Genomic DNA, 23,923 nt, shown 5'->3' on the forward strand with positions numbered 1-23,923 from the left:
ATAATGCAGAGCTCCTCAGCGGATGCACACCGTTCTAGGTCCTGTATCGTTGCACATGCTTGCACGTGCAGCAATGCAGTGATAGATTTTGTGACATTACTTCACGGAATTTCTCCACAGCTCCGGCGAACACACAGACGAAACCCGAAAGATGTATTTCACAATGAAGTGACATTGAGGAAGTGCAATGTTAAATCCTTATTACTAATATTGATTACGTATGTAATGTGGTAGATTATCTGATGATGAAGGCAGAATACTCCTCATTATCTCATAGCTAACTATTAACATCCGTTACCAAAGCAATGTAATTCATGCGTTAAACAAGAACTTACAAAAATATATGAAAACAAAAAAAGAAAAAAAAAAGGAGAGATTATGTTGCTGCAGGCCATTTAGTCTATTGGATGTTCAGGACTTAGATTACGATAAACAATAGAAAACAGCAACAAACCAAACCACAAAAACAACTACAAACAAACATATTAAGACTGAAGTTGAAAAACGATAATCAACATCATCATCATCACCATCATCATCATCATTTTAATGTCTTTTTTTGCCTGACTTGCAATGGGTCAAACAAGGTTTACTGATGGCATTCCAGGAATGATGCTGAAGATCAAGATAGGAAGGACCCTGTACAAAGGTAAGCAAAAAAAAAATCAAAAAATGCTTTACACAGTAGCATAGTTAATAGGGGAGTGACTTCGCCCACCCCCTCCCCACCAAGCACATTTTTTCAAAATTGGCACCTTTTTCAATAATTTTGCTTTTATAACTCTTTGATCATTTTGTGCAATAAAAGTTCAACATTTGCTTTTTTTTTTGTTAATCGCATGGCCTCAGAACTTATACCACTGACTAAAACCAATAAAAGGCTACTCAGTCATGTTGATAATGACCTTGATGTTGCTCAGCTACAAAGTTTGTTACAGCTTTGTAAATTTCAATGTAAACTTATATCAGAAGCACAGGCAAAGCTTATGTGAATAACAAGTTTATTTCGCAACAAGGTGCTATGTTTTGATCCCACTCTAGGGAACCTTTGGCAAGGAACATCTTCTGTTACTCCAGATTGACCAATGTCTCATGAATGTTATTTAGTAGAAGGAAATTATACAGAAGCTCAATGTATATATATATATATATATATATATATATATATACACACACACATATACATATATATACACACATACATATACACATTTAAAAAAACAAACATATATATACACATACATATATATATATAACGGGAAGCTTTATGAAAATAGACAAAAGACGAAGGCAGGTTTACGGAAATAAACAAAAGACGAAGGCAGGTGGAATACAAACAAACAATTGTATTAGTATGGCGCTCAGGAATATAAATAAAACAAGTCTTTTACGTTTCGAGCCTACGCTCTTCAACAGAAAGATACACAGAAAAGAAACACAGAAAGAAGGAGAGAAAAAAAATGCGTGCAGAGGCTAGCGAATCAACATATACACATACTTATATATATATATATACACACATATACATATACACTCACATGTATATATAATATATATATATATATTATATATATATATATATATATATATATATTATATATATATATATATATATATATATATATATCATATTTGTGTATATGTATGTTTATATTTGGACTGTTGTTGTTGGTCAACCCTGGCATGAGTATTCTGCCATTTTAGAAATATGTATGATTACATTAACCAACATGTCCACTCTTTTCCCAAGACAGTAGAGTCTAATAAAAGGAAATTTGGCTGTTGTTTCTAGCAGGTCAAACAATCACAGAGAGACCCCTTTTTTGGATCATGATTCTGTATTTGTCTAAACTGGTGCAAAACAGTGTCCTCAGTTGTGTCCCTACACTTGACCTAGCATTTCTCCCCCATTCCCTTCCCTCTCTCCCCAAAAGGGCAAGCCATGAATTCACCTCACAAGCAAGACACCTGCATCTGTCCCTTTATCTTACCTGCTTATCCTTCAATGCCATACCCCACCCAGTTGAGGAGGATCTTGTCTTATGGGTACTTGTTGACCTCACCAGTGCTGGTGCCACAAGGAAAGCACCCAGTACAATCTGTGAAGTAATCAGCATAGCAAGGGTATCTAGCTGTATGCCAAAGAAAACACTGGAACCATCGAACCAATGCCAGCAGAGGAAAGGAAAAAGGACATTAAATAATGATGATGGGCCTCATGGAGACAATGACCGAGACCTTTGGCATTATGTTGGGTTTGAGAAGAAGACCCATCAAGCCAAACAGAATTGCAGTCGTGACAGATACTGGTGTCATGTAAATTGGCACCCATGTTGGTGGCACGTAAATGCACCCCGGTGTCACACTGTCACACAAAAGCACCCATTACACACACGGGGTGGTTGGCATTAGGAAGGGCATCCAGCTGTAGAAAACCATACTAAATCAGACAGAGCTCTGGTGCAGCTTTCCAGCGTGCCAAGCCCAGTCCAACTATCCAACCCATGCCAGCATGGACAACAGACGTTAAATGATGAGGATGATGATGATGATGATGATGATGACATATGCATGCACTAATAAAGATCAGGAGTGAGAAACTCTGAGTATTGATTCACACAGGTTCAACTTTGCATAATGTTATTCCATTCAAACAGTTCCAAACACTCTCGTTATTTTTTATTCGATTTATACATTTATTTATCTATATATTTATTTATGTATTTATACATTTATGCATTTATTTATGTATTTATTTATTTATTTTTGCTTAATTTCAATTCATGCCAATAATTCACCCCCACCCCACCCATCAGAACTAATACATGTGAGAGTGTATGCATGCAGTGAGTGCTTATCAGTCATCAGCACCACAGTCACCCCCCACCCTCATTTGCCAGTACAACCAACAACCCTCACCCCTTCACTTCCCCCTCTAGTGTCAACACATTACCACCACTCACTTCACCATCAGAAACACTAACACCAAACACTCTACCTTGACCCTTCATATATCAACATCACCTACCCCTCAATTTATAATGAGTGGCTGTGTGGTAAACAGCTTGCTTACCAACCACATGGTTCTGGGTTCAGTCCTACTGCGTGGCACATTGGACAAGTGTCTTCTACTATAGCCTTGGGCCGACCAAAGCCTTGTGAGTGATTTTGGTAGACGGAAACTGAAAGAAGCCCGTCGTATATATGTATATATGTATATATATGTATATATATATATATATATAATATATATATATATATATATATATATATATATATATATATATGTATGTGTGTGTGTGTGTGTGTGTGTGTATGTTTGTGTATCTGTGCTTGTCCCCCCAACATCGCTTGACAACTGATGCTGGCGTGTTTATGACCCCATAACATAGCAGTTCAGCAAAAGAGACCGATAGAATAAGTACTAGGCTTACAAAGAATAAGTCCTGGGGTCGATTTACTCGACTTAAAGGCGGTGCTCCAGCATGACCGCAGTCAAATGACTGAAACAAGTAAAAGAGAGTAAAGAGTAAGAGTACTATTTTCACTTTCATCTTCTTCATCAACACCCCTACACTAGGGTGCAACCGTAACTTCAACCACATCACCAACCTCAACACATACTACACACACTGCCTGCCATTGGTGTACTTCTCTTTTCTATACCTGTACAACCATCTTTCTACCTGGTTCCCTATATAATTAGCTGTACCATACACCAAGTTCTGGCCCCAAACTGTTCCAAGATGAAATAAAATACATTTTGTCAGATTTGCAGTTATAGATTAAATTTACTGACACCCAGTCTTGTTTAGTCTAAGTGGTCTGACCATGTTCCTATGAACACATCACTCCAAATGTGTGTGTGTGTAATGAATAGAAAGAAGAGGTTTATATTGATGTGCCTTGGAACACAGCAGCAACATACTTTGAACAAAATTTACTATCAGAACACTGAATCACAGAACATCAGATCAAAGATACGAAAAGGCAAACCAAAATAAGTCAAAGACAATGTGTAGACGTATATATATGTTTAAAACAAAATACGAACCCCAATATGCCCAGAAGCCAACCGCTGGTTTTGTTTGTCCATCAGTATCAAACAGTTGGTCTGGCTTAGACTTTAGTTGATTAGCTTGATACTGCGCAAATGATCCCAAGTCTCTTGAATATTGACCACAAAGCTGTAAAAGAAGAAGGTATATAACAACGAAGTGTAACAGGTGAAGCAGAGATCAAAGAGTGTGACATGTTTTTATACAATAACAATGTGTGGGTGTGTGTGGGTGTATAGAGTCATTGTATACAAATCCATAAGTCAAGAAAAATAGGCAGTCATACATTTGTCAATAGAGTGGGTACATTAATCAAAGTACACAGTATTGTAGATCCATTACAGCTGATCTTACCGATCAGTTTTGCACCAGATATTAAATAACAAGGTGGTTATCATGATAGCAGTGATAGCAGGTATGAAAAAAAATATGGTGACTGCTCTCTGCTATAGAAGGTGAGAAACTGTCACATCCAGTTTGTGGATGCTGTAAAAAAAATTGTGAATTAAATGAAATCACATGATACAATTAATTGAGGAATTTATCCAGGGTTGGCTCCCTTGGCCCCCAAAACCTAAGTTAGCAGTGATATGACAAGGGTTTCGTGGCTAAATATATGTATAGGTCAGGTTCAAAGAGTTGATATGTATTTGTGTGTGAACACACATGCACGCGCATGTGCGCGAAATCGTCATCATCATTTTAATGTCTACTTTTCCATGCTTACATGGGTCAGACAGAACTATGTTCAAACAGAGTTTCTATGGCTGGATGCCCTTCCTGTTGTCAACCCCCCATTTGTATCCGAAACGGAGAATTAATCTATCAAACAACAAACAGCCCAAACACGTTTATGTGGAGAACTGGAAACAACACTGAACCTTAGTGACATTTCATCTGTCTTTACATTCTGAGTTCAAATTCCACTGAGGCCAATTTTGCCTTTCATACTTTAGGGGTCAATAAAACAAGTACCAGTTGAGCACAGGAGTCGATGTTATCAACTTCCCCCCACCACCTCCGAAATTGCTGGCCGTGTCCCAAAATTTTAACGAATTATTATTAGACTAAATACCATAATAATGCAACAAGAATTTCTAGCTCTTAATATAATTCATTCTTAATCTAATTACAGCATTTTTTTTTCTTATTCGGTAGCTAAATTAACATTTATAAACTCAATTATGCAGTGACACCTGTTTAGTTCTGTTTTGTTTGCTTTTCCATTTGTTTATTTTTTCTTCTTAAATTACAAATGATAAATTCACAACAGTGTTGACAGAATTCATCATAACTATTTCATTCTTCTCCGGTCAACAACAGAAATCTTTCTGTGTCACTTTGACTTTCAAGAAATAACAAGAAAATTTCGCTCAAACCACACCCTACTGTCTTTAAAAACAAGGAGGACACATTGTATACTGTAGACTGATATTATACACTATTCACACAAAGAAGTATTGTGAACTAAACCAACTTTTAAATCAGTTCAAATGTGCTTGTGACACATCTCACTTGCATAAAAACCGTTTTTCACTGTGGCTGCCATGGAGAAAATTCTTGCTTTAGGCAATAGGTGCCATAACACCATCAATCATCTCAGGGCACCATCTAGTAGACCAATAAATGCATTTCTAGCTATTTGTCTATCATCAGTACCAGATACTACAGTAAGAGAGACAAACATATTTCCACTGATATAAAAGTCTGTTTAATTCATAACACACATGGTGTACTAGTATATGTACATGTATATATATATTTATATATATATTCCTGAGCAGCAAACTAATACACCTTGTCATTTTCTTATTTGTCTCTGTTTTTGTACAATTTTGAACCTACTATATAGCCTTGGGCTGACCAAAGCCTTGTGAGTGGATCTAGAAGATGGAAACTATTAAATCCAGCAGATTTCTTGAAATTTGCTGGACTTAAACTTCGGCCTGTGTATGATCATACCCTTTGCATAAAAGTCATGTTCTTTTCAAAATCTGCTCCAGCTGGCCTCCACAGTGTTGGAGGTACACTTGCATACATTGCGTCAAATTGTCAATTACTTGAACACATTCCTCTTTGGGGATTTCCTTCATTTATGCTGTGATTGCTGCCTTCAGTTCACCAATCGTTTGAGGGTTGTTCTGGTAAACCTTATCCTTGAGATATCCCCACAGATAAAAATCTGATCAGTCTCTCTCCTGAAATTGCTCTGTCAGCCAGGCTAGGGAGTCTCAGTCAGGCTACAGAGTCATCTGGAACCACTTGCTGGAACCACTGTTCATCTCGATCTGTTCCTCTGTGTTGTCCCAGTGATACTCAAAACTTCCTCAGCATCAGCACTGCCTTAAAATCAACAGTTTTATTCAAAGATCTGTGGGTTCTGTTTTTCTTGAGTCACCCTGTAAGTATATATATATATATATATATATAATATATATATATATATATATATATATATATATATATATGTGATCACGTGACCGACCAGGCTATCAGATGTTGTTACACATCGCTGGTCACAATGCGCTTCACATTGTTTTAGCCTTTGAATGACACCACCCCGCCGGCTAAGCGAGCAGGCCAACAGAAAAAAGAGTGAGAGAAAGCTGTGGCGAAAGAGTACAGCCAGAATCGCCACCACCCCCTGCCGGAGCCTCGTGGAGCTTTTGCTCAATGAACTCTCACAACGCCCGGTCTGGGAATAGAAACCGCGATCCTACGACCGTGAGTCCGCTGCCCTAACCACTGGGTCATTGCGCCTCCACATATATATGTATATATATAGTGAGAGAGAGAGAGAGAGAGCTACATTCAGTTAATTTTGAGGAAGAGAGTGAGTTTGTTTGCAGGAAAATAGAGTAATTCAATACCAAAACCCACAAAACGTAAATTGCCAGAAGATTTAAATTAATTACCTTTCAAAACTTCTGAGTCAGTCTCTAACAAGCAACACACAATGAATGAACCAAAACTTGTGACAGCGCTGCAGAGTGAGGCAGGGAGGACCGGTGGTGGGTGAGGGGTGAGGGTCAGCAGAGTGGAGGGTAGGGAAGGGCAAGAGGGGGGAGGGGGAGAGAGAAAAATACAAAGAAGACAAAGTGATAAAGAAAATTTTTTTGTCACCTTTTTATTTTCACGAAACCTACTTTAAATGACACAATAGTCTCCATTACATCTATAACAAGTATATGTGTGTGCTTAAGAACCCTGCGTCCAAACCATGTGGCCTTGAGTTCAGTCCCACTGCGCAGCACCTGGGGCATATGTCTTCAATAATAACCCTGGGCTGACCAAAGCCTTGAGAGAAGATTTGGTCGATAGAAACCTTTAACAATTATATATCCGCTGCATCAGAAATCTGCAATGGCTCCATAACTACCGTCTCGGCTATAACCTTGGAACCCTCGTAATCCCTTACAGCATTTACCTAGCATACCTAATCGTTTAGATCACCTGTGAACAAAACCCCCCTACATTGTGTGTGTGTATATATATATATATATATATATATACTACTAATATAGGATGAAGTTTTTTCTACAGAAAAAAAATTCCATCAAAAAATGTGGCAGCATATTAAAATACCTTTACGATTAAAATTATAAACAACTTATATATAAGGGCTAAAGAAAATTATTTCAATGCCAATATGCTGATAACAGACTTTTAAATCGTCAAATTTCCACATATTATAGAAATATCATTATTTCTAATACTCTCTAAAGGAGACTATGGCAGCAGTACTGGATATTAATAGTTATCGCCAAATTAACATGGCAGTCCAGATAAATAGGACAAATGCTGCTGTTGATTTGCTCCAAGACACAAACCTGTGTCCATTATAAACTTCGAACAGAGGAGGTCAGCAGCTTCCCCTTGCTGGTCTGGCATCCACAGACTAGTTTCAAGGTGTTTGCTTCTTATCAATGTGGATTAGCCGAATCTAACAGGTGTTGCTGCTGACCTACTGTTCGAAGGATTATTTACCTAAATTCAGTGGAATACATCCACTGGTTTTCAAAAATAGAAATATCATTATTTCTAATTCGCTCTAAAGGAGACTACGGCAGCAGTATTGGATATTAATAGTTAGCAACAAGCTAACATGGCAGTCCAGAAAAATAGGACGAATGCTGTTGTTGATTAGCTCCAAGAGGCCATATATATATAAAGTATTTGTGAGAGTAGTTAGGAGTAATAAGTGGAAATGAAAGGAGGTAGGGATGAAGCATAAAAGAGAAAGGAAGTAGGAGAGAGGAGGAGTTGAAAAGTAGGAGTGAGAGGAGGTTTTTTTTCACAAAAACTTTTGCTATTGTAAAGTCATTTCACAAAGTCATGGTCAATGCGACAATCGCACGCTACACACCTTCCTTCCAAGTACTGCTGTAAACATCAGAAGTGAGCTAGAATGTTAAAACTTAGTGCGCATGCACAGCAGAGTTCAAGATCAATCTATGCCAAGCGGTTTCACTCTGTATGCTTTAGCTTCATTATTATAGCAACAGTCCAGATACATATTGAGCAGACCTCGTATAAAGAACAGATTGATTGTTACGTGATAGGGTTTAAAGAAACGATAAATAAATATGAGCTGACAAACAAGTCAGGACAGAGGTTATGGCAATGGTTTAGATTCTGGTTACCAAGAACAGTTGTCAAAGCTGAATCATTCATTTTCAGAAACTACTAATTGTTTAGCGCCAGAGGCCAATTTTGGTCAAGGTGGTCATAAGTTGTAACTAATCTGTCGTTTCTTTTCCAGACATAGCATTTCTAAGAATATCATCATCCAATGTGTTGTTCCATTTTTTCATAGAGATTTGGCTTCTATTTCTAACAGGTTGTTGCAAGGCTAGTTAGACGCCCCCTCTATATTTCACTAGCTATTGATTGTTATTGTGGAGATGAGATCAAAACCAATGAGACAGCCTTAAGAGAAGCAGAAATAATACATTTCCATGAACATCCTACATCTTACATAAGGTCAGGCTTGATGGTGCAGACCTGTGATCAAAGGTTTTCCACTTGTGATCATCCAGTCTTATTTTAAAAAATACTGCGCCCAAGATTGTGCTACAAAATGTGATATTTTTCATTTTTTTAAGAAAGTAAGGTGTGGGTTGAGACACACTTGGCTGCTATTCCTAGTCTGTTGAATGACCAAGTAAACACTCATATTGTTTGACTGTATGATGACATTGGAGCGGGAGGAGAGAGGAGTGATAAAGTAGGAGTGAATTTTAGAGTAGGAGTGAAGAATAGGTAGGTGTGACAAAGTAGTTGTGAGAGTAGGTAGGAGTGATAAGTGGAAGTGAGAGGAGATATGGATGAAGAGTAAGAGTGAGAGGAGGTAGGAGAGAAGAGGAGTGAAAAGTAGGAGAGGAGGGGGGGTTGACAAAAACTTCTGCTGTTGTAAAGTCATTTCACAAAGTTATACAGGAAAACAGAAATGACAAAAAAAAAAAAGAAATTAAAACACCGAGTTAACAACAACAACAACAATAAATACAACATTTTTTTTTTTTTCACAAAGTTTAAAATGTTAAAAGCAAGACAAAAAGGAGCTTTGTCTCAATTTTTGTTTTTCTTTCTCGTTTTCATTTTATCTTCACAGATTCTTGATATGCCATTTCCTGTGAAAAACGTTCATCCTTTATTGGGTGACATTAGCCAAAAATATCAAAGAGAATAGATGCAACAGCAACAGATGAAATAGGTCAGTTGGTGAATGTTGTAAAATATATGTGCATCTATCATCAGATTAAAATTGTTATGATGAGTGGACAGCTTGTCACACACATTGGAAATTCATGCAACAAAAACTGTTTTCTCTAACTGCAGCAGGCAGTTAAAAAGCAATCATAATCACCCAACGGTTAAAAAGAAAATTAAATTTTAAATATTAAGTGCATTAAATGCATAGGTGTTGGCAAGGCTGCGTGGTTAAGAAACTGATTTTTGCACCCGCATGGTCTCAAGGGTAATCCCATTGTGCAGCGCCTTGGGCAAGTATTTTCTACTATATCCAACTGGCTTCCTAGCCCCGACTCGCTTCCTGCCCCGACTGGCTTCCGTGCCAGTGACACGTAAAAAGCACCATCCGATCGTGGCCGTTTGCCAGCCTCGTCTGGCACCTGTGCCAGTGGCACATAAAAAGCACCCACTACACTCACGGAGTGGTTGGTGTTAGGAAGGGCATCCAGCTGTAGAAACACTGCCAGATCAGACTGGGCCTGACACAGCCTTCTGGATTCCCAGACCCCAGTTGAACCGTCCAATCCATGCCAGCATGGAAAGCGGACGCTAAACGATGATGATGATGATCCCTAAGCTGTCCAATGCCATGTGAATGGATTTGAGAGATGGAAACTGAAAGTAGCCCATCAGGTGTATATACGTGTTTCCTTGTCTTGATTATCGTCTCATATTATAGTTGGAAGCAATCATCAGCATCATACAAGCTGTGTCGGATCCAATCAGTTGTGAGCATTCTTGGAGTTTTAATATAGTGTATCGCAAAAATTCAATTTATCAAATTAACAGGTGTCTTGTGGACAGAGAGACATTCTTCATGAGATCTTTGTACTTGACAGAGACAGAGAAAGAGAGGAAGAGTAAGTGAACGTGGGCGAGCGATGGAGAAAGGGAATGCTCGAGTGTGCACACAGGTGTGTGTGTGTGTGTTTGTGTGGGTGCAGCTACATACCTGCAAGTGTGTGCGCAGGTGCATGCCTGCATCATTATGTAGGGGCAGCTGCATGTCCGTGTGTGCAGGCTCATTTGTATCTGTATGAGTGGGCGCATGTGCATATCTGCAGGTGTAGCTGCATACCTGGCTGTGTGGATGTGCAGGTGCATACTGCATGTGCAGGCACATATCAGGGTGCAGGTGTGTATATGTATGTGTGTGCTAGAATGTATGTCAAGTCTATGCTAGAACTCTCAATAACATGTGCTGGAATGTGTTCATCAGTGCTAGAATGTATGTATGCATGTGTGGATGCCTGTATCTAACATTACACAAAGGATCAGGCAGTTGATAGGATCTAATAAGCCAGAGGACTGTATTGAGCTCTGGTGTCCACTTGGGCATAGTTCCAATCATTATCATCATCATCATCGTTTAACGTCCTCTTTCTATGCTAGCATGGGTTGGACGATTTTGACTGAGGGCTGGCGAACCAGACGGCCGCACCAGGCTCCAATCTTGATCTGGCAGAGTTTCTACAGCTTGATGCCCTTCTTAACACCAACCACTCCGTATATGTATGTGTGTGTGACTGCGTGTGTACCATTGGGCGATTTTTTTTCCTCCGTCTTCCCTTCTCTTGATCTTTCCTTCTCCTATGTTTCTGACGAAGAGCTCCACTCGAAACGTAAAACCCTCCTTCTTCCCTTCCTTCCTGAGCGTCCAATAATACTATATTTGTTCCACGTCCTCGCGTTGTTGTGTTTTCTCTTTGTGTTTTCATGTTTGGATTAACTTATATATATATATATATAGAGAGAGAGAGAGAGATAGATATATATATATATATATATACATATATACACACACACATGTGAATGTATGTATATATAGACATGTGTGTATGTATGTATATATACATCAAAGATATTAAATAATATCTATTTGGGTTTTTCCCTACACAAAAAAATTAGGTTACATATGATATTCATAACATTGAATGTATTAAAAACCACACAGACACACCGATGCAGTGTTATGTGTAGTCTTTTGGCTTGCTGAATTCTCTGAAATAGCCCAACCCTTCCCAGCATGGAGGACTGACGTAAAACGATGATAATGATGATGATATATTTACATACACGTACAGATTTACACTCATGAACATATTTATGCATACACAAATATATATATAAATTCACCCATGAATATATTTATCTTGTATCTTTTACTTGTTTCAGTCATTAGACTACGGCCATGCTGGGGCACCACCTTCAAGGACTTTTAGCTGAATGGAGCAATCCCAGTAATTATTTTTCTATTTTTAAATCCGGTACTTATTCTATCAGTTTCTTTTGCCAAACCACTAAGTTACAGTGACATAAACACACCAACACCGGTTCTTAAATGGTGGGTGGTGGACAATCCCCACCCTCCCCCTGAGAACCATGAGGTTGGGAAACAATCTTCTTCTGACACAGCTACACCTGTGCCTATATATTTATACACCTGTGAACCCTGCCAAAACAGACACAGAAGTCTGGTGCAGGCTCCTGCCTGGCCAGCTCCTATCAAACCATCCAACCCATGCCAGCATGGAAGGCAGACATTAAACGATGATGATAATGACACAAATATATTTACACACGAATTTATATACATACACAGTTATATACATACACATGGGACGAGGTGGTGAAGCATGATCTTCAAACGTTGGGCGCCTCATGGAGGCAATGACTAATGACCGAGACCTTTGGCGATATGCTGTGCTCGAGAAGAGCTAAGTGAAATTGTAGTCATGACTGATGCCAGTGTCACAGTGTCACATAATTGGCACCCATGCCAGTGGCACATGAAAAGCACCTTTCAAGCGTTGAGCCTCACAGAGACAATGTGGTCGATGCTGGTGTAATGTACCTGGCATGTAAAAAGCACCTTTCAAGCGTTGGGCCTCATGGAGGCATCTGGCACCCATGCTAGAGGCACATAAAAAGCAACTGCCAAGTGTTGGGCCTCACGGAGGCAATGTGTCCGTTGCCAGTATCGCGTAACTGGCACCTGTGCCGGTAGCACAAATAAAAAGCACCTATCCAGTGTTGGGCCTCACGGAGGCAATGACTGAGACCTTCAGCAATATGCCCTGCTTGAGAAGAAGACCCATGAAGCCAAGTGAAATGATGGCCATGGCAGATACTGGTGTCATGCAACAGGCACCCATGCCAATAGCACATAAAAGCACCCATTACACTTTCAGAGTGGTTGGCATTAGGAAGGGCATCAAGCCATAGAAACTGGGCCAAATCAGACCAGAGTCTGGTGCAGCCTCTCAGCTTACCAGCCCTGGTTGGAGCCACATGGAGCTTAGATGCTTTGCTCATAAACACACACATCACCCAGTCTGAGATTCGAACCTGCAATCCCTTGACTGCAAGTCCTCTGCTCTAACCACTTGACCATGTGCCTCCATTATAATAACTATACTATATCATTATTCATTTGTTTAATGTAGCAAGCTGGCAGAATTGTTAGCATGCTGGACAAACTACTTTCTGTCATTTCTCTCAGCTTTATGTTCTGAGTTCAAATTCCACTGACGTCAACTTTGTCTTTCAGCCATTCAGGGTCAGTAAAATAAGTTCAGTCTATCACTGGGGTCAATCTAATTAACTGGCTGCCTCCCACCTAAATTTCAGGCCTTGTGCCTATAATAGAAAGGATTGGCATTCATTTCTTTGTTTCAGTTTTACATTCGTTTTCCCATGACAATATAGGTTGGACAAATATGTACTGAAGCACTGCTTTGTCCATTCCTTATATAATCCTTTAGCATTTCAACTGACCACATCCAGCCTAATTATTCTATCAAACTGGCCAGATCCAGCCTCTCACACCTACCTGGCAATGTCATTCTTAAGATAAGCAATCACATCATCAAAATCCCAAAGCTACGAGATAATGCATGATTAATTCAAAATAACGTGAATAAATAAGCATTACATTGGACAAAGAAACCGTAATGCTAAAGGGTTAAAATAGAAGTAAGGATTGGATTTGAGGAGATTTAGCTGTTATATATAACAGTTCAAGTAACCACATAGGGGCCTCTCTCAATTTTACAGCATTAATGTTTAGCATGGAGTGTTGTGACTCTTCTGTGTACCTATTGTCTATCTGACAGACAGAGTCATTTGCCCAATGACCCAACAGAGCTCCTCACTTCTAGGCCGGCCATCTGGTACCTTATCAACTTACTGCCCATATATATATACTATATACTAATTTGCTTTTAACCATTCTACATACCAACCTACCCAGGAAATACTCATGCTCACACATAGTTATTAAGTTATTTTAAAAGAGAAATCTGCTTGTGATCAATGGTGAATTGTAGATATTAAAACAGTATGTGTTGAAGATTATAATTATATATATTGTATATTATATAAACTTGTCAAGCTTACAGTCTTGGGGATGGGGCAGGGAGGAAAAGGACACAAGGGCACCTTGAATAAAGCAGTCAAGAAAAAAATGGGATGGTCACAGCTGGAATACGTTTGATCATAGGTTTGTTCATTCAGGTCTAACCTGGAACTTAACAGCAACATATTACCATAATCATTGTTTATAATAGAAATGCTATTTGTTTTTTTATGACTATGCTGTGTTTATAAATAGTGTAGAAAATGTGAAATCAACAGAATAGTTTAGAAGAGTGTTTTTGTAAGAATAGCAAACCAATTTACTGTTGAAATCCAGGTTACAAGATATGACAAGTAAAAGGGTGAAATGAGGTTTACAAGGTGCATTTCAGAGGTTTTTGAGACTCTTTTAGGAAAGACAGTTATAACAGCCCTAGATTATTGTAACTTTAGTATACCACTACTATATATCCAATAAGCTGATCTGCCAACTTTTGTTATTCCAGATGGAGGAGACAGCTGTAAAGAGCACATTGGACACACCCTAATAAACACTGCTGGTCACAGTTGGCTAATTTTCAGAATGAAGCCAGAACGTGAAGACAGTTTGGAAGCTCAATTTGGAATACAGTTTTGTGTTAAACTGAGAAAAAATGCTACAGAAACATGGAATACTTCAGCCTGCTTATGGATTAACTGGTTTTCACTGAATCAAGAGGCCAGGCAAAGCAAGTTCACCAGGAAACTCATGATGACCCCCTTTTTTGACAGCATGGGCATCATCTTCATCCACTCAGTTCTCTCTCAAACTTAACAATCAACAAAGAGTATTTTGTGGAAGTTTTGAGGGAATTCTGGAAGAGATTTCATCACAAAAGGCTAGAGTACCTGCACCAGCCCACAATTTTACCCTGGTAACCAACTTCATGACAGAAATGGGCATCAGAACTGTCCCATATCCTCTCTACAGACCAGACATTGCTTCTTGTAACTTTTGGCTGTTCCCAAATATGAAGGAAGCTGTGATAAGGGTCCCAAACATCTTCACTTTGGAAGACTCCCATAGGACCTTCACAAAGTGGCTGGAAGTGCACTGAAGTCAGAGGATCCTATTTTGAAGGAGATCAGAGTACAAGGTACTTCTTTGAAATTAATAAACGTCTCTCCTGAAATGTATCAAAACTTCCAGAATGTACCTTGTAAGTATTTAATCTTCCAATTTATAAACAATATTTTCCAGCATACAAATTAAATTATTCAAACCAAAATTTACAACCCCCCAAAAATATATAGGTCAACTTATACAACTTGACGGCTTTGGAGGACCAAAGCTTCCATATGAAATGAGACCAAATTTGGAAAGATAGTGACGATATTTGAATGTTTACACTACATAATATGTCAACTTGTATGCCACAAAACATGATTTTTACATTGCATTAAACCTTCCCCATTTCACTAAAAGTTTGTCTAAATTTTTTTATGGAAATTAATCGAGACTAAATGTTCTTGTGCAAAATTATGTCAGTGAGAGATGGGAAATGAGGATGGCATTAAGAATTATAATTCAAGAAGGTTCGGTGTTTATTTGCTGTTTAACATTTAAACAATTGTTATTGAAATGACAAATTACTGTAGGTAACACGCTGCAGTGTCACCCTCGATGCAAACGTGTCTTTGATCTTAGATTTGACCAAGAAGGTTATTTTAAAAGGGCAATAGCAGTTTCTTTGTTTAAATGTTCATAGTTCTGCACAACTGAACCATAATAGCATAATTAAAAGTCAGCTGGAATATTAACTTGGGGAAAATTAGTAATATGGCTTTTTAAAAGGAAACGGGCATTTGTCCCCTCACAAGGCAGTACAACCTGGGAGTAGGTACCATGCTTCCACTCATTGTTTTAAACAGAGTTGAAAATAGGAAGAACATCAAACTGTAAAATCTTGCCTCAAAACCAATTCCTGTCCAAGCCATACTACCAAAGAGAAACAGAGCCTAAATGAATGAAAGAACTATATATCATCAACATCATTTATATATATATATATCATCATCATCACCCTTTAACGTCCGCTTTCCATGCTAGCACGGGTTGGACGATTTGACTGAGGACTGGCAAACCAGATGGCGGCACCAGAATCTGATCTGATCTGTATATATATATATATATATATATATATATATACAGGGTTATTCAAGAAGAATGAACTGATTCCATTACACAATATTTTAATAAGGAAAAGCAATAGAAAACTCAAGCTAAGTCAACAGTGTTTACTCACAATCTACTTTTATTCCCTGCCACCAACTGCAACACGGGCAACATCAATGCAATCAGAGAATTCCTCCCAGATGCGCATATCAGCATATCAAAAGCAAGTTCATTATGGAACTAAAGAATGAATTTGCTTTGCTTGAGGCGATTCCAGAAGATATTGACATAGAAGGAAAATGGAAAAACTTCAATAAAGCATTCAACCAGACAGCCAAAGAAGTACTCAGTGAATCGTGATGTGCTGATACGCGTCTGGGAGGAATTCTCTTATCACATTGATGTTGCCCGAGCTGCAACATCAATGCAAGTGTATCGGGTACACAGAGTGTATAGGGTACACAGAGTGTATAGGGTACACAGAGTGTATAGGGTGCTTTTTATTTGCTGCCAGCAGTAATGAAATTACCATGCAGTTTGCAAGACTTTGAACCCTAAGAGAATCAGTTTTATGCTAGGAGGGGTGAAAGTAAGAGAGAGTGGGGTGTAGGAAGGAACACTGTAATGGGGATACTTGACTGCACACGTTTTAGAAGAGAGGGTGGGAGTGATCCGGGGGAGTGGGAAAGAGGTGAAAATAATGGTGATAAAGCACATGAGTGGACCCTCAAGGTATGAGATGGATAAAAATGAACAAGGCAGAAGGGACTAGTAGCATGGGCAAATGGCGGCCATATATATATATATGTATATATATATGTATATGTATATATAATTTAAACAAAAAAGATGAGCAAAGGGAAATAACTCAGAGCAACAGAAAAATACAGGTATATCAAATACAGTACAACATAAAATTCTTGATTTATTAAAACCAACACTACCCTTGGAGGATGTCTCCATAACTCCCAAATGGCAACTGAGACCAGTTCCATATAAGAAGGGGAGATAATCTCAAGAATCAATAATTTTCCAAAGTTGACAAGCCATTCAGGAAAAGGAGATTATTTCCTGGGGATAAGAGGACAGACGTGGACACCATCATTTAGCATTCATATTCCATGCAGGCATGGGCTGGATGGTTTAATAGGATCCAACAAGCCAGAGGACTGAACCAGGTTCCAAAGTCTGCTTTGGCATGGTTTCTATGGCTGAAGGCCCGTCTTAATGTCACCCACTTTACAAAGCGTGCTGGATGCCTTTTTTAACCAGTATTAGTGAGGATGCTGTGAAACTTGCAAAACAAAGAAAAGGCCACCACCATCACCACCACTCCACTCTTAACCCTTTTGATACCAAACTGCCTCAGATAGCTTCCAATTCTTAATGATACAAATCCCCAGTTTTGAAGCGATCTTAAAATCTTCCATCAAAATTCCATGTTAATTCATATTTTAAACACTAACTTAAATAACAACAAACATATTTTAATTAAATTCTTAATTATTTTCAAAATTAACTGAAATAAAGGCAGTGTGTTTTGAGTGAAATGTGTGGTATCCAAAAGGTTTGAGCAAACACCATAACTTATTCCATCCAAAACTCCACTCCTTACCAACCAAAATATTTTCTCACATTGGAACATGACCAAGAATTTAAACAGAGAGAGTGGAGAATTACATTGACATCAGTATTTGATTATTTTCTTGACCTTGGAAGGACACTGGAAGAATGGAAAGGACAGTTGACCCTGACAGCACTTGAACTCAAAACACCATAAAACATACTGTTTGGCATTTGGCCAAAATATCTAAAATAATGATTTTTAACATTGACACATATTTTGTCCTTATCTTTGTTTTCTCTCTTTTGTTTTTTGGGTTTTTTTCAAGGTGAGGGAAGAGGTCAATGAAATCAACAACAAGCATATATTTTATTTAAATCACAATAACATCATTAATCACATAGCTTTCTAATGGGACAATGACCTGTTCATAACATTTCTCATAGTGAGAATGACAAGGGAGTAGCTTTAACTTGGTGTGGAACAAATATAGCAAAGGGTTTCATTCATAAAGCACCATATTTTGGGGAGTTTCTTTTTGTTTCTTTTCCTCCGCTCTTCTCAGCAATGTTTACATTGTCACTAATATATAGCAGTGAAAAACACACAAACACATTCCATGGGCTTTTGTACAGTTGCTTATTTCTTTATTGCCCACAACATAGAGGGGACAAACAAGGACAGATAAAGGGATTAAATTGATTACATCAACCCCAGTGTGTAACTGGTAATTAATTTATAGACCCTGAAAGGATGAAATGCAAAGTCGACCTCAGCGGAATTCGAACTCAGAACGTAAAGACAGACGAAACACCAATAAGCATTTTGCCTGGCATGCTAACGTTTCTGCCAGCTCGCCGCCTTCTTTTGTACAGTTTCTGCCAACCATATAACACTGACAGCCTGCCAGTCAGTCCAAGGTCATGGTAGAAGACACTTGCCAAAGGTAGCCCACAACAGACCCAAACCCAGAACCATGTGTCTGCAAAATGAAATCCTTCACCACACAGCCCAGCCTGCATTCAAACTTTACCGATACTTTGTTTTATCAAACTCCAGAAAGATGAATGGTAACATCAAACCCAATGAGATTAGGATTTGCAACATAAAACAATTGGTGTCAGGAAGGGTATCAAGACATAGCAACTGTGCCAAAATTGACACTGGGGCCTGACACAGCTCTCCAGCTCATCAGATCCTGTCAAACTGTCCAACCCATGCCAGCATGAAAAATAGATGTTAAATGATGATGATGTAACTTAATACTACAAATTATTTTGTCTAGCACTCTACAAGGTCTGCCATCTAAAATAATAATAGTTTCAAATTTTGGCACAAGGCCAGCAATTTTGAGATGAGGGAGTGAGCTGAGTACATTGACACAAGTCATCATCATCATTGTTTAATGTCTGTTTTCCATGCTGGCATGGGTTGGACGGTTTGACTGAGGAATAGCAAGCCAGAAGGCCACACCAGGCTCCAATCTGATCTCGCAATGGTTCTACAGCTGGATGCCCTTCCTAACGCCAACCATTCTGAGAGTGTAGTTGATGCTTTTTACATGCCACTGGCATGGGAGCCAGTCAGGCAGCACTGGCATCAGCCACATTCGGATGGTGCTTTTTACGTGCCACTGGCACAGGAGCCAGTCGGGGCAACGGGGCTGGCATTGACCACATTTGGATGGTGCTAGATATTTATTTTATTGGCCCCAGAAGGATGAAAACTGAAGTTGATCTCTGTAGAATCTGAAAAAATGCTGCTAAACATTTTGTCCAGTAATCTAATGATTCTACCAGCTCACTGACGAAACAATAACAATAATCTTTTTTTTTTTTATTACAAGCACAAAGGCCTGAAGTTTTGAGGCAGGGGAGATTTGGTTTCATCAACCCCAGTGTGTAACTGGTACTTATTTTAATGACTCCAAAAGGATGAATGGCAAAGCCGACCTCAGCAGAATTTGAACTCAGAACATAGAACAAGAAGAAATACTGCTAAGTATTTTGTTTGACATGCTAAAGTTTCTGCCAGCTTGTAACCTATGCTGCCTTCATAATAAAAATAATCTATAAACATAAATCTAAATTTAGATATTTTGAGTGGGCAAGGCAATAATTGATGGCATAACATTTCCAGCAATGAAATACAACAACCCAGGCAAATATTGATCAAGCAGTACACAAGTGAAGAATTTGATTGCGCCAATAAGGGAGTCCACTATGTGGTTACTTGACCTGCTGGAAATAACAGCCAAGTCTCCTTCAAATCATATTTCAAAAGGGAGGACACATTGGGTAATGTACTCCTCGGTACACTGAGTCTGAAAAAAAAACACACCTTTACTCAAACTGTGCTGACCAGAAGCTAAATTGCAACGATTGGAGAAACAAGATATATATATATATATATATATATTATATATATATATATATATATATATATATATATATATAATATATATATATATATATTCTTCTTTTCTTTTTTCTTTTATTTGTTTCAGTCATTTGACTGTGGCCATGCTGGAGCACGACCTTTAGTCGAACAAATTAACCCCAGAACTTATTCTTTGTAAGCCTAGTACTTATTCTATCGGTCTCTTTGCCAAACCGCTAAGTTACGGGGACGTAAACACACCAGCATCGGTTGTCAAGTGATGGTGTGGGGGACAAACACAGACACACATATACACATACACACACACACATATATATATATACGACGGATTTCTTTCAATTTCCGTCTACCAAATCCACTCACAAGGCTTTGGTCGGCCCAAGGCTATAGTAGAAGATACTTGCCCAAAGTGCCACACAGTGGGACTGAACCCAGAAGCACGTGGTTGGTAAGCAAGCTACTTACCACACAGCCACACCTCCACCTATATATATATATATATATAAAGTTAATCCAAACAAGAAAGCACAAAAAACACAACAACGTGAGGACGTGGAACAAATATAGTATTATTGGACGCTCAGGAAAGAAGGAGGGTTTAACGTTTCAAGCGGAGCTCTTCGTCGGAAACATAGGAGAAGGAAAGATCCAGAGAAGGGAAGACAGAGGAAAAAAAATCGCCAACGGTACACACGCGGTACACAGATACAGCTACACACTAACAAATATCACAAACAAAAAGTGCTGAGCTAACAACAGAGAGGTTTGTTGACATTCCCTGTTAATGAATACTCTGCAAGCTCTGCATTTCTGAAGACGAGTAGAATGAAAAATCCTTTACTTGAGAAATAAGTAAGGGTTAACGAGAGTAAGGACATCTAGTCGTAAAACAATGCTTTTGTAATATGTATTCATCTAACCCACAGGTTCTCAAAGTGAGTACTACTGCCCCCCAGTGGGCATTGATCCAGGTGGGTGCTGGTGGAGGCAGTAGAGTAAAAGGAGGCATTGGGAGGAAAGTAGTGGATTGGGAGATGCTACAAATTTATAATATTATTATAGTATTGTATACAAATTATATAATATTACATTAAATATCAAATGATTCATAGTATATATAAATTAGTAAAATACTTATTTATACATAAAATAATGGGTGGGGGCGCTGAGGGTATTATGTGCCCATGATGGGGGCGGTGACCCAAAAAGTTTGAGAACCCATGCTGGCATGGAAAAACATGCTGATCTAACCCATGCTGGCATGGAAAAACAGATGTAAAAACGAACAAACACAAAAATAGAAAAACACACAGAAATGTACAAAATTTATATACATTCACAAAACACTTAACACGTATATAAAAAACATACATTCACAATTACACAAATGTATATATATAGAAACAAAAGTGCATATACTGAAAAAACAAATACACAAATAGAAATACAGGTACACACACACACCTTACTTCCAGCCATTTTATAAAACTATTGATAATTTTTTGAAAGACATCTGGAATTGAAAGACCACATCCACTTACTACAACTACTACTACTACTACATGTATATTTAACTGTCAGCACTTCTGCTTATTCATGTGTGTGTGTGTGTGTATTTGCATGTGTGTGTGTATATGTGTGTGCATACATGAGTGCACGTACCCGTGTGTGTATGCATATGTGTGTACACATACCTGTGTGTGTATGCATACATGTATGTGTGTGTGAGAGAGAAAGAGAGGATGTGCATCATCCTTTCATATCCTATTTCCGTGTTGGCAGTATGACAGGATCCAGCAAGCCAGAGGAGCCTGTCTTGCCCTAGTATCTCATTTTTGACAAACTTTCTATGATTCAATGCCCAACCTAACTCCAACTCCTTTACAGAAAACTTTTTTTTCTTTGAGGCACCAGCACTAGTGAGGTCACCTGTAACCCACAAGACTAAAGGGTTCCCTCAGTGGAGTTGGTGTGTAGTAGAGAGGGAGATGGTTAAAGAGGTTTTAAGGGCTTCTGTAAAGGTGGATCTGGTAGAAACAGTTATATTTCTAAAAACAAAATGTTAGCAAATTTCAGATTCTGATTCTTGACTTAACCCCTACTTGGTAGATGTTTCCTTAATAGGTTTTGTAATGGAAAAACTTTTCAATCCTTTGCAATATAACATTTATTTCATTTAATGCAGGAATCACCAAACTACAGCCCATGGGCCGGATCCGGCCCATGACATCAGTTAATCTGGCCCACTGCCGCTCTGTACATTTTGTGTAAGTACTTGCATTTGCCTCTGCTATGGCATCAGTGTTTGGAACAACTTATGTCTGTGAGCAAACATTTTCAAAAACGAAGAATGTGAAGCCAGAACATCAAACGAGGTTGACTGAGGAACATTTGAAAGCAATTCTCTTGGTTGGATGCAGCAATTCCAAAGCAAATATTGATGATATCTTAAAAGCTAAATACCACTTTCATAAATCTCACCAACCTTTTTTGCTGCTTAGTTTGTGAGATTTGGATATGTGTGCACCGGGTGTGATAAAACTATTTTATTGCTAATGTCACCTTCTTTGATAACTTTTTGGTAAATAAATATGTTGGTTGTCTTTATTTTTTGTGTATTCACTGTATTGAATTGAGCAAAATGGTTATGCGCCCTGCGCTTGTCATTCTCTGTTACCTGACCCGCTGTGAAAGAAGTTTGGTGACCCCTGATTCAATGCAATCATTCAAGTTACATTCAACTTTTTATTAAAAAAATACATTAATCTCAAAAAGGAAAGATTGCATATATCTAATCAAGGTTATTTGTTTTAAAATGGTCATTTGATAAGTTACTCTATGTCATGGATCAGGCAAAGTGGTCAATATTGCCTTCTGGGGGTGTGGGTGGTTATCCAAGGAATTACTTAACACCTCAATTTTGAACATTAAGTGGGCTGATTTATTACTAGACTGAATCTGGAAGAGTGAAGGCTAAAACTCACTAATTTCCAGCCAATATCAATGAAGCAACTACTATCCACTAAACACACATTTCACATTAAATATTCTAATATCAATAGAATATAACTGAATCTTTATTGTTCTTTATAAAATTTGTTAAGTATTTTCATTAGATTTCTTTAAATATCTCTTATTAAAAAGCAATAATGACACAAAAGAATAGAATTACAGTTTTTAAATCAATAAATATTTCATTAAATATACTTTTTAATTTTAATTTCGAAATTTAGAAAATTTGTTCTCTCCATAAAGCACCTGATGTTAGGAAGGGCATCCAGCTGTAAAAACCATGCCAAAACAGACAGTGGAGCCTGGTGCAGTCTCCTGCCAAAGCGTCCAACCCATGCCAGTATGGAAAACAGACTGATGATGATGATGATGATGATGATGACGAAATTTACATGATGTAAGTCAATAAATCATTAATGATTCCATGAAAGGATCAGTGATGTAAGAAGCTTGCCAATCCCTGCTTTAGGTGCTCAATCTTTTAGTTTTAACTTTGGATATACTTTGATTTTTGAACAGGAAAACAAAAGCCCATGGACATATAGCATAGTGGTTAAGAGCACAGGCTACTAAGCCCAAGATTCTGAGTTCGATTCTAGGCAGTAACCTGAATAATAATAATAA

At 38.3% G+C, this 23,923-nt stretch overlaps 1 protein-coding gene and 1 long non-coding RNA gene across 13 annotated transcripts in view; one reads left to right on the forward strand and one right to left on the reverse strand.

The window, feature by feature from the left end:
* The window catches only part of LOC115217838 (chloride channel protein 2), a 211,421-nt gene that overhangs the window by 103,828 nt on the left and 83,670 nt on the right, over positions 1–23,923 (reverse strand). For 11 of the 12 annotated variants that reach the window (XM_036507945.1, XM_036507951.1, XM_036507949.1 and 8 more), the window contains exon 2: positions 4,055–4,187. In XM_036507945.1, coding sequence (XP_036363838.1) covers positions 4,055–4,187 — 133 coding nt within the window. Of the gene's footprint in view, positions 1–4,054; positions 4,188–13,056; positions 13,063–18,311; positions 18,317–23,923 lie in introns of those variants that run through there. The other variant, XM_036507956.1, reaches the window with a different exon arrangement.
* On the forward strand, positions 49–22,894 carry LOC118765628. The gene is made up of 3 exons (XR_005001490.1): positions 49–649; positions 14,675–15,367; positions 22,473–22,894. It is a non-coding gene; the product is annotated as an uncharacterized LOC118765628 (long non-coding RNA).

This window comes from Octopus sinensis, linkage group LG12, assembly GCF_006345805.1.
Source record: "Octopus sinensis linkage group LG12, ASM634580v1, whole genome shotgun sequence".
Lineage (NCBI taxonomy): Eukaryota > Metazoa > Mollusca > Cephalopoda > Octopoda > Octopodidae > Octopus > Octopus sinensis.